This window comes from Typopeltis vanoorti, chromosome 6 (assembly GCF_054136105.1).
Source record: "Typopeltis vanoorti isolate ZY-2024b chromosome 6, IOZ_Tvanoo_1.0, whole genome shotgun sequence".
Lineage (NCBI taxonomy): Eukaryota > Metazoa > Arthropoda > Arachnida > Uropygi > Thelyphonidae > Typopeltis > Typopeltis vanoorti.
This window is the reverse complement of record NC_143554.1, coordinates 132,936,101-132,948,727: the sequence shown is the minus strand read 5'-3', so window position 1 is coordinate 132,948,727 and position 12,627 is coordinate 132,936,101. Positions and strand designations below refer to the sequence as shown.

The following is a 12,627-nucleotide window of genomic DNA, read 5'->3' as shown; positions in this document are numbered from 1 at the left end:
GGTATTAGCAAGTTGTGTATGGGAGAGCAATATCCAAGAAGAGGAAAGTCACGAGTGGTTTCCTCTGTTTTCCTCAGGGGTCTGTTTTAGTGCCATTGCTGTTTAACCTGTATGTTAATGATATTGGCAAAGATTTGGATGGGGATATTCAGTTGTTAGCAGATAATGAAAAGTTGGGACAAACTATGAAGAGTAGAGAAGATGTTGTGGCCTTACAAGAAGACTTGAATAAATTGAATGAATGAGCATGGAAACGGGGATGCAAGTTCAATATTGTAAAATATAAGGTTTTAAAATTTGGGAAACAAAGATGGCATGTTGAATTTATGCTTGGTGGGGATATATTGTTGAAGGTGGAGGAAATAATAAATGTTGGGGTGATAGTGGATAAGGATCTAAAATGTAGAGGACACATTGCCAGAGTTTTGAGGACAACACAACAAATTCAGACAATGAATGTGAAGGACACTGATTTTTTAGAGGTAAGGAGGTAATGATTCCACTATATAAGGCCTCGATTAGGCCACATGTTGACTACATTGCATAGATATGGTCACCTGGTTTTTAAAAGGATGAAAAGTTATTGGAAAAGGTCCAGAGGCAATTGACTAAGTTGGTTTCTGGTTTGTGGAATGTTGAGTATGAAGAAAGGTTGAGAAGATTCAGTTTATAGTCTAGTGCAAGGGTGTTCAACCGTCAATCGCGATCGACCACGGAGCGATTTTTGGTCGATTTCTTGTGTATTCCTCCTTACTTGCAAATTTAATTAAAACTGAAAACATAATATTTTATTTTTCGTTAAAATTGTCAAATCAGTAATTTTCTTATAAGTCCGGATATATGAATTAATTTGGATCAGTGGAAGTCAAACAGCGAGCCGAGTGAATACGATTAAGCAAAGTGTAAAAAACTCGATTGTAGCTTAAATATTAAATATTCCAAAGCACATTACATCGATTTTTTTACTTAGGTTAAGTCCCATGTGAATATTGTAAAAAAATAAACTTTGTTTATCTTGGTATAGTTTGTATTAGATGTTTTTGTAAATAACTTTTGAAGCTAACTGTATATACTACTTTAATAAGAATATGTTAGAGTGTTAAAAAAAAAAGGCAATGTTTTTGTTGCTGAAGCTGTACATGGCGGCATTAGAAAGATTGTTATTGAAACTTGTGTATGAGAAAGGCTTGCAGGCTCTGTGTAAACATCTCCGAAGTCAGTCAGAAAGAGTTCAAACAACTTTCTGATGGCCGGCAACTTACAATCAAAAGAAAATGGAGGAGAACAAAAGGCATGCCGAACTTGAAACTTAAGATGAAAAAATCATACCGATTCTTTGGGAGTTGCCAAACTTCATGCAAGGTCTCAGAGGAGGCCTAATGAAAAGGGACTGAAGCAAGTAGAAGGGCTCCCAGTTCCAGAATTGTTGTCAGAGAGGAGGCCGCCCGGTCCAGAGTCGCTGTCAGAGAGACTGCTTGGATCCACGTTGCTTGAGAGAGGAGTTCCCACTTCCAGAAAGGAGCTTCTCGGTTCGAGACGTTGCTAGAGAGAGAGACTACTTCTAGGCCGCAGACAAGGTTTCAAATTGCTGAAAGGAAGAGTTCCGATTGCCGGAGAAAAGTTTCCAGACCAGGTTAATGTCAGACATTCACCAGTGTGTTGCTTTTTCATTACAATTTGATGAATCAAATGACTTCACTGATATTGCTCAGTTAATGGTATTTATTCGCATGGTATTTCAAGATTATTCAAGTAAAGAAGAATTTTTGAAAATTATACCATTATTGGGAAAGACTAGAGGAGAAGACATTTTTTCGGCATTTGATGAATTTGTGAAACAACACAAACTTCCGCTTTTTAAACTTGTGTCTGTTACTACTGATGGTGCTCCTGCAATGATAGGTAATAAATCAGGCTTCATTTCATTATGTAAAAACGATGACAAATATCCAGATTTTTTAACGTACCACTGTATTATTCACCAACAAGTACTATGTAGTAAAAGATTAAACACAAAAGATGTTTTGGATATTACATTTAAAATTGTAAATTCTGTTCTAGGAAAAGCCCTGCAATTGCGGTTATTTAAATTACAGGCAGATGATGATAGGGAACTTCTGTTGTACAATAATGTTCGCTGGCTCAGCAGATGTCAATTTTTAGAAAGGTTTCTTGTATTAATTAACGATATAAAAATTTTTCTTGATGAAAAAGGAGATATTTATTCACAATTGAGTGATAAAAGATGGTTGTTGCAGTTATCATTTTTAGTAGATTTCTGTACAAAATCAAGCAATTTAATTATATGAAGAGCCAAAGGCTTCAATTCGGCGACATAAACTTATTTAAGTTAAGGGATATTACATCCCATATTGTTTCATAGCTGAATAAGAAACTCAGAGTTTCATGCCGAATATAGTAAATATATAAAGTTCGGTGAGTCCAAGCATAAGCAAATACCTGGATAGTGTTACAACTGACCCTTTAGAGAATGCAACACTGAGGCAACTCATGGTAAGGGTGGAGCAAGCTCCGATCACTATTCTTGATATTTCCCCATAATGTGAAACCCAGCTCCTAGGAGCTGTATTACTGTTCTACATTATGAGTGAGAGAAGGTCACTACCCAGACCGGTTTCAATCTTTATCCCTTAACTTAAATAAGTTTATGTCACCGAATTGAAGCCTTTGGCTCTTCATATAATTAATAATTTATTAGGACACCTTCTTGGCAATTCTCATAGTAGGGTATATGTAAGTTCTGTTTGCTACAAACTTGGTATTTCTGGGTCTACCTACTCACTGATGTGACCTCAATAAAGGTTGAAACCAGTCTGGGTAGTGACCTTTTCTCACTCATAATGTAGAACAGTAATACAGCTCCTAGGATCTGGGTTTCACATTATGGGGAAATATCAAGAATAGTGATCGGAGCTTGCTCCACCCTTACCATGAGTTGCCTCAGTGTTGCACTCCCTAAAGGGTCAGTTGTAACACTATCTAGGTATTTGCTTACGCTTGGACTCGCCGAACTTTATATATTTACTATATTCGGCATGAAACTCTTTGAGTTTCTTATTCAGCTATGAAACAATATGGGATGTAATATCCCTTAACTTAAATAAGCTATTTAAATTTAGAGTTACAAGGTAGAAATAAAAATTTAATTGACATGTTAAGTTCAATAAAAACTTTCCAACAATACTTACTTTTATTAAAGAAAAATATAAATGACTGCGAATTTAGACATCTCCCATATTTATTAAAATTTTTTGAACAAAATCAAGAAATGCTTCGCTATGATTTAAAAGAATTTATTCGTGAAATAGAATTAGTTGAAGAAGAAGTAAATTAAAGATTTAAAGATTTTTAATAAAACTGAAATGATTGTATCTTTTATCAATAATCCATTTCAAGAAAACTTGAACATCACAGAAATTTCAAATAAAATTAGTGGGCTGTTTGATATAAACCAAGCTGAAGTAGAACTTGAGATAATAAACATTCATAATAGTTTACATTTAAAATCAATAAACAATAAAGTCATTTGGAAGTATGCACATGAAAAATTCCCAATATTAACTGATATTGCGGGAAACATTCTGTCATGTTTCGGATCGACATACTTGTCAGAATCCGCTTTTTCAAATATGAACGTCATAAAAAATCTATTAAGAAACCAAATTACAAATGATCATTTGGATGATTGTCTGCGATTGGCCACTTCTTCATATCAATTTGACTATGAAAATATTGCAAAGTCCAAACAATGCCAAATTTCACATTAACTTTTTTTTTTTTTTTTTATCAACCAGCATTTCCTGTAACTTGTGAGTTTGTAATCAATCTGTTGTTTTTTCTAACTTTGGTTTTCCAAAATAGAGAAATAAATATTTTATTCCAATATATATATATATATTTTGTTGTATTAAAATATTTGTTATTAAAAATATAAGTCAGTAATAAAAATATTACTGACTTATATGGATTGCCTGTTTTCTTCCTTCCTATCATAGAAGTGTAACATGGTTGCAGTAGCAGCTATTAATCCTTGACTACTGTGTAAACTTGAAAGAAAGAGGGAAGAAAGGGATGCTATATATGCTCACAGCACACATAGAATTGCTTGTTATTTGTTTTTTGTTATTATTATTATTATTATTATTATTATTATTATTGCATGGGCAACTCCATGGAGTACTTAGACTCATTGTGGGATGCCCTAAATTTAAGCAATATTTATTTTATACTTGCTTTGAACTCATTCACAGTGAAGGAACCCACAACAGACTCTGGTAACCTATTCCACTCAATCACCACTCTCCAATAAAAAATCTAGTTCTCGCACCAATGCTAAATTACACTCTTGCTCAATTTCTAAGGGTGGCCCTAATTTTCCCAATGCCAGACCTGTTTAGAAAAATTTCCTCTGTATTAATCTTGTAAAATCTCTTTAGTAATTTGTATGTCTCATTCATATCACCCCTTTTCTGCCTGTCAACTGATTTCTGTAAGCAACAGTTATAATATACAGAACTAATGCATGCCTATCACAGGTAAATTCTAGGGCAATCATAAATAAATTTAGGTAAGATTAATTAACGAAAAGGAAAACACATTTCATAAATTAAAGATACCAAGAAATTATATACTTGGTTTAATCCTATATCCAAGTGTAAGCAAACAAAGTGTGTGACTGAAATATAATCAGGACTGGGGCAACTCGTGGTATGACTTCACATCACTTACCTTTAGTATCCCATAATGCAAAGCACATCTCTTTGTGGACATGTATGATGCTATGCATTATGGGAAGGGTCACTACCCAGCACATCAGGAGATGTGCTTTGCATTATAGGATACTAAGGCAAGTGATGTGAAGTCATACCACCTTTACCATGAGTTCCCCCAGTCCTGAAAATACTTCAGGTGCAAACTTTGTTTACTTACACTTAGATAAAGGATTAAACCAAGTATATAATTTCTTGGTACCTTTAATTTATAGTATAAATTTGGATGGAGATATTCAGTTGTTTGCAGATGATGCAAAGTTGGGACGAACCATGAAGTGTAGTGAAGATGTTGTGGCCTTACAGGTAGACTTGATAGATTGAGTGATTGGGCACGGAAATGGGGATGTGAGTTCAATGTTGCAAAATGTAAGGTTTTAAAATTTGGAAAACAAAGATGGGATGCAGAATTTATGCTTGGTGAGAATATATTGTTGGAGGTAGAGGAAATAAGAGATCTGGGGGTGATAGTGGATAAGGATCTAAAATTTAGGGGCCACATTGCCAAAATTGTGAAGACAACACAAAGGCTTCTGGGAATGATGCAGAGGACACCGACGTGTAGAAGTAGGGAGATTCTTGTTCCGTTGTATAAGGCTTTGATTAGGCCACACATGGACTATTGTGCCCAGATTTGGTCACTGGGATTTCAGAAGGATGAAGAGATGTTGGAAAGGGGTCTAAAGGAGACTAAGGTAGTTTCTGACCTCTGGAATGTCGAGTATGAGGAAAGATTGAGAAGATGTAATTTGCAGAGTCTGGTGGACAGGAAGAAGAGGGGGAGATATGATAGAGACCTACAAGTTGGTAAGGGGTTGTTATAGGATCAATGCTGAAGAAGTTTTACAGAGAATAGTGGGAGATCAGGGGAGAACCAGCGGTCATCCCTGGAAACTGGATAAAGAGGGTGTGAGTAGGGGAGTGAGAGACAGGTTTTTTTTGTGCAGAGTTATGAATGATTGGAATGCCTTGCCTGAGAATGTGGTGTCTGCAAAGAGTTTGAATGTGTTTAAAACGTGGTATGATGAGCTGTGTGTGTGTGTGTGATAAAAGGACCTCCCAGATGAGTCTTTGACTCCATGAGGTCTTGGGGTGGTAATAATAATAATAATAACCAAGTGGAAAAACTTTCAGCAACTAGCTCTCTCTAATCCAGAGTGTTATAATAATAAGGTGTAACACCTTTTGGCAACTCGTATATGAAAATATGACTTCTGCATTACTGCAACCTTGGTATCACCTCTGAGTCTGGCTCCCACTGATGTGTTTTTGTGCTGAAGTGGTTGTGGCAATGCTGTAGCCAATGAAGTTTTAACTGAGGCTCAGCTATTGCTGTTTCTGGGTCTGGCTCTCACAGATGTGCTTTTGTGTAGAAGGGGTGGTGCTTTCCCTAAGAGATGAGCAGCTCTGCTTGGTGGTAGGGTTTTGTCTGTCTCTGAGTGGGGCAACTTCTGGGATTATGGCTCTGCTTGGTGGTGGGGCAGGCCTGCCATGGGGGGGAAGCAAACGCTGAGTTAAATGATCACTCAGGTCGCTCATTTTTGGGTGAACTGAGTGATTGCACGAGTTTTTGGAGAGGTGACCCCACACTTAAACAGGGAAGCTGGTTGCTGGTTTGATTCTGTGGGAAAGCAGAGTTTTTGCTCCCTTAAGGTTTTTCCCTTATGAAACTTTTGAGCATCCAGGGATTTGTATCCGTTGGGGCAGCCTGTATTAGGGCTTCCTTGGCTGATGCTTTTCCTGGAATATGAACAGTTCTGCTTGGTGATAGGGGTGCCTGTCACTGAGCAGAGCCACCCCTGAGTTAAATGATACTCAGGTTACTCATTGTTGGGTGATCTGAGTGATCGCACAAGTTTTTGGAGAGGTAATCCTGCACTTAAACAGGGAAACTGGTCTGACTAGTGATCCTTCCCATAATGCATAGCATTATACATGTCTGCAATGAGATGTGCTTTTGCATTATGGGATACTAAGGCAAGTGATGTGAAGTCATGCCATCTTTACCACGAGTTGTCCCAGGCCTGAAAATACTTCAGTTGCAAACTTTGTTTGCTTACACTTGGATAAAACCGGGTATATAATTTCTTGGTATCTTTAATTTATAGTATAACTAAGTGGAAAAACTTTCAACAGAAAACAAATTTCCTGGTAACATGTCTTTTACTATTGAGGTTTTATTTTCTTATTTCATTTTATGGAATGTCTTCTTTCATATAATGCAGTATCACATTATTCTATCTCACATTTTTAGAGATTCTGTCTGGTCAGTTTTAACTGGTAAAATATCAGAATCAACACCTGCTATTATTCTTTATGATATTCGGGAAATAGAGATGTGGATTCTGAGATTTCTAAGTGCCCCTGTTCCAGTTCCTGGGAAAACAAGAGTTGAGGTAAGAAAATATATATCTACATTTACAGTGAGTTACATGATTTTGTGCCTTATCAGATAGCCTGAGCATTGCTCAGTTCCATCTTGATATTTGGCTGAACTGCCCTCTCTTGATGATTGCATATAATTTCCTTTTTATCATGATTCATTTTTGATTATTTATTTTTTGAGAAAGACACTTTTTTTTTTTTTTTTGTGGTTTAAGATGTAAACTTGCCAGTAAAGAGTATTCTTTCTAATAAATAAATAAAATTAAATAAAGCTGTAGCCTGTTACTGTTATATATATATATATATATAAAAACTTGCTGACTATGACACACTATCAGAAAGTCCTGACCAAAGCTTCCATAGGCTTTCATCATTGCTTTCTTATCATTCAAAAGAAAATTCACTGGCTGTTTTTGATTATTGGAAGAAAATTCCTACAATAAACTATTTCTGTGATCCCTATGAATTTTCTATAGTGAGTCTACTCTATTAATAATGTAGAGTTTGCCAGGCTAAAAGGCAAACTCTACTTTGCATTTCAGCAAATCCCAGATTTCATCACAATAATCATTATTGTATACATTTATTCCAGATTATTTAATTTGCTTCATTTTCATTTCTTTATGAATTAGTTTACTTTAAAATATAAAGGAACATTAATCTATGAAATTTATAAATGTGACACATAATGTGATGCAAACCATTATTGACAACTTAGATTTGTAATTGTTGTTGCTTAGACCTGATCTTCATTTTCTTGATAAACTATACTGTATTGCAAAATTTTACTGCATGAGGTGGTTGAGATTTGGAACCAGTTCAAATGACATATTACATGAGTTACAAAAATAGAGTGAAGTAGTTATATCATTCTACAAAACTTCATCAAGCCACCTGGGGTAACATAATTTTTCATGTATAAAACAACAAAGTTACCACAGTAATAAATGGTAATAAAAGTACAAATATTTCAGCATAATCCCACATATTTTCCTATCAAGACAATTTCTCATTTGCTACCATCTACAAAAGATAAACTGTCACCTCTATCTTTAACTGGTGTTTACCAGATGATCCCTTGTGAATGTTATTTGACATGTATTGGGCAGACAGATTATTCTGTGGAAGAAAAGATTAATGAACATCAGTACTACATTGAATGCATGAAACCTTAAAAGTCTGGTCTAGCACAGTCATAGTATTGACATTAAACATAGTATCCTGTGAGATGAAGCTTGTCTTCTTCATAAAAGCTCTTTTAAATGTGAATGCCTTTTCAAGCAAGCAAAGATTGGTAGAATCTCTGCTACTAATGGCTCATGCAAAAAGTTAAGCAAGTCTGAGTGTGGTTAGTAGTTGGAAAGGTTGAATTGTTTGATGCTGTTGGCACTCTGCTGAGGACCGGCCATTCTCATAGGGTTAATTTCGGCCTGTAAACTGACATATGTCAGACCTCTATGCCCTTGGGACACGTGGCGATATGACAATGCCTTTTCAAAGAAACTTGTTAAGCTCTTTTACATTGATTTAACCTGAATTGGAATGATTATCTCTCTTTCTCTCTCCCAAAAAATTGGGAGCTTCTCATCTTATGTAAATATCAAAAATAGTTTTAATATTAATTATTTTTAATATTAATTTCTAGGACATGGTACCCATTTTTAATTGGTAAATCGATTGTTTTATGTACCTTGTACTGTTGTTTCCACACACTGATATGTTCTGTTATTTTCAGTATGAAATATTTGTACTTTCATTAAAGTTTATTACTGTGGTTATTGTGTAATTTTGTTATTTTATAGTTATACATACAAATTTATTGTTTTAGTACTGACCATATTGTAATGCTTACAAACATCTTATATTCTTTGCCTACCAGTTTCACTAGCAAACTGTCTAGCTTTTTCAAGGCATTGACGGAAAAGCATAAAAAATAGTAAATGCAAATTAAAAAGAACATAAAAATGTTGTAAACAATCTAGTAGCTAAGGTTACACGTTCGTGTGACAGAGACTGAACGGACTTATTGTTCTTATTCATTATCATGCATGCGTGTTTGTTGTAAACGCGTAATGTGATTGCTGGCTAGCTGTAATCAGATGGATTTAAAGAGAGGGTCAGGTTTTTCCATGAACTGTTTAGAATAGTATCCTGATTTCTGTTGAGGTTTCCGCCAGTTATTAACACTATTGTGGCTTCCTTGAATAAACGATGTCTGTAGTCGTCATCCAAATATGGCATGGAGCTGTTTTGCCACTCTATCGTGTGGTTAGACGTACAGAAATGATGTGCTAAGCCGGAAGAAATACTTCTGTTGTGGTTTACGTCACCAACATGTTCTTTTTGTCTGATCTCTAAACTCCGTGAAGTTTGTCTGATGTAGGCAAGACCACAGGAGCAAGGAATGTAATATACTCCTGGGTATTTGTAGAATGACACCTTATCTTTTGGGGATCCTAGAACCTGTCTGATGCTGGTGGTTGGTTTGAAGACCACTCTGATGTTGTAGGCTCTTATTATCCTGGCTGTTTCATAAGAAATTGACCTGATGAAAGGGATCACTACAGTAGAAATGTGCTGGGAGCTTGATTCTTCTTGTCTGGGGGTTGTCACCATATAGATATTTTTTGACGATGTTCAGAGGATTTACATTTGCATTTACTATTTTTTATGCTTTTCTGTCAACACCTTGAAAAAGCTAGACAGTTTGCTAGCGAAACTGGTAGGCAAAGAATGTAAGATGTTTGTATGCATTACAATATGGTCATTATTAAAACAATAAATTTGTATGTTTAATTATCAACGACCAAATATGTTTAATTTAAATATTTTATAGTAATATCACAGATACATTCTTAAAGATTCAATTTTTCACTGTCTGTCTTGCATTCATCAACTTTTTTCCAAATTGGGATATTATTTGTTAAGTCTCAGCATCCACATTTTAATCTTAATTTCCCATTCTTCTTAAATACCCATGCAATCTTAGATTTGCAATTACATATTTTCAAATATCAGCAATGTTGTGTTCTTTTCTGATTTCTTAATTTTTAAGTTTTAATGTTTCTTACCATTGATGATGGAGTTGTTTTCCTTCTTTGGATTTTCCTCAGAAGCCTCGTATTTTCAGTCTCCAGTTTTGTTTTGTTTTTAATCCAGTTTTCAGATTCATATGTTAAAATTAACTTTACCACTGTCTTAAAACTGGTCTTTTGTCTGATTTCCTTGTTTCATATAAAATTGTCAATATCATTGTCTGTGCTTGTGATCATAATGTCCACACAAGATCTATGAGCAGTGCTGACAGTTGTTGCTGCTGCTGATTATATTTGCTTCATGATGGTATCAACATTGCATTTAAGAGGGAACTGAGATGCAAACTCCATTCACAGTTATGTTGATGTTCTGAAGTATCCTGCAAAGCCAGTGAGATCCAACATCTCATTAGCAAGCCTACTGAGAATCCTGACAATGCTAAGAGCTCTGAAAAGTTAAGTCTGCTGTTGTTGTTACCTGTGAAGAAACATTTGGCTACATGCTAAAAAACAGCCACACTAATTTGATTTAAATGACACGTGAAATTCAGCTTCTAATCAATAAGAAACGGAAAAACTTTTCAAGACTGCCATAATAATGTTGGCATCCTAAAGAGGAATGTGACTTGAAAATCAGGAGTGCTTGCAGAAATCTAAAGAAATGCAATCCTTTGCTGGTAGTTGTGATTCCTATAGCTTTTTTAATATCATCACATTCTATTCACCTTTTGCTCATTTTTGCTGGAACATTTTAAAAACCTTTTCATTGGTAGACCAGTCACTGATAAATTCCTCAACAACATTCCCCATCAACTAATTTGGGATGACCTCAGTTCTGCACCTCCTTTTTACTAAAGATGAATATGCTGTTAAGTATGTAAAATCCAACTGCTGGTCTTGATGACAACCTCACGGACATTTTCAAAACAGATATAGAATTAAGTACTAGCTCAACAGATTGAGAACACAGCCGATATGTTTTCTGACTTTAAAGATGCTCAAATAATGTCAGATTGTGGCAATTATCAAGGCATTCCCTCTGTTTCTTTCCTAGTACCGAGAGGATCGTTTCTTGTATTCTTGCTAATGGACAGCATCATCTTACTAAAAAAAATTTTCCGGAATTTCAGGTCAGTTTCAGGTCATTCCATGGCTTTTACTCTGAAAATGGTCATGTTCATTTTCAGAGTAAAAGCGGTGTCCGTGTATTAGCACCATGCTCTTTGCTGTTTTTTATGTGACATTTTTTCACCTCATTGGTGAAAAACTTCCTCTGTAGGATGCAAGAGAATCTTTTAACCTTCACAAGCTTAAATCCAAAACAAAAATGACAAAAATATTATTTGTGGAATTCTAATATCCTGATGATAATGTCGCTTTCTCTCATTTTGAAACAAGCTTCTGATCATTGTTAACATTTTCAAAAGAAGCCTACAAAAAAATTACCTGACTGTAAACTACAAAAAGATGCAAAAACACTTCACTAACTGCTTTGGCAGATTCAGTACAAACACCTGTCATTTGGGTGGAAGGATGGGGAATCATCTGGTCCCCCCACCCCAAGATTTTAGTCATCTGATAGTAACTTTTCTAATGCTGACATTAGAAAATTCAGCATCATCTGAAATAGTGAAGTACAGCTTTTTGATGTTTTAAGGAAGTACTCTTTGATGACTGAAGCATTCGCTCAGCAACCACAAACGCATGGTTTTTAGAACTTATGATGCTAACTATACTATATAACTGTGAAACATGAAGCTAAATGCTGCAGGTGCCTGAGAACCTGTGAAAAATATCCCAACATTGCTATCAAAGAAACTCTTAAGTTTTTTTAATGTGCTGCCATTTGCAAAACTCTTAAGGTTTTGCAAATGGCAGCACATTACACTCCTCCCTCTCATTTGACAAACCCTACTCTACACAACTCACTTTGACACACAGAACATCAACCACCACTGCCCTTAATTCTGATCTCCAAGCCATCCTCCAATGAGGCTCAGATAACCTCGTCATCTTCAACGCTAGTAAAACCCAGTTCTGTCTTATTTCTCACAAAAAGAACCATTTTTCCCCAACATTGTTTTTGATAACACTCAAATTCCTAGACAAGATGAGATTTCTCTTCTCGGAATTACCCTGACATCAAGACTCTCCTGGCATAAACACATCACAACCATTGCATCCTCAGCTTCCAAAAAAACTAGGTTTTCTCTTTCGCTCAAGACGCTACTTCACCTTTAAACAGCTGTTAACATTATACAAATCACAAATCCACCCAGCTATCAAATACTGCTCTCACATTTGGAGTGGGGCTCCTAAAAGCTTCTCTGTATTGAGTCAAAATGTTTGACTCAATACAGAGGAGAGCATTTAGACTGATAAATGACCCATCTCTCACCAACTCGCTCCTCTCACTT

At 35.6% G+C, this 12,627-nt stretch overlaps 1 protein-coding gene across 7 annotated transcripts in view; it reads left to right on the top strand.

Moving 5' to 3' along the window:
- The window catches only part of Rab3-GEF (Rab3 GDP-GTP exchange factor), a 1,186,669-nt gene that overhangs the window by 138,110 nt on the left and 1,035,932 nt on the right, over positions 1-12,627 (top strand). For all 7 annotated transcript variants that reach the window (XM_090394443.1, XM_090394448.1, XM_090394444.1 and 4 more), the window contains exon 3: positions 7,045-7,186. In XM_090394443.1, the coding sequence (XP_090250569.1) occupies positions 7,045-7,186 (142 nt within the window). The remainder of the gene's footprint in view (positions 1-7,044; positions 7,187-12,627) is intronic.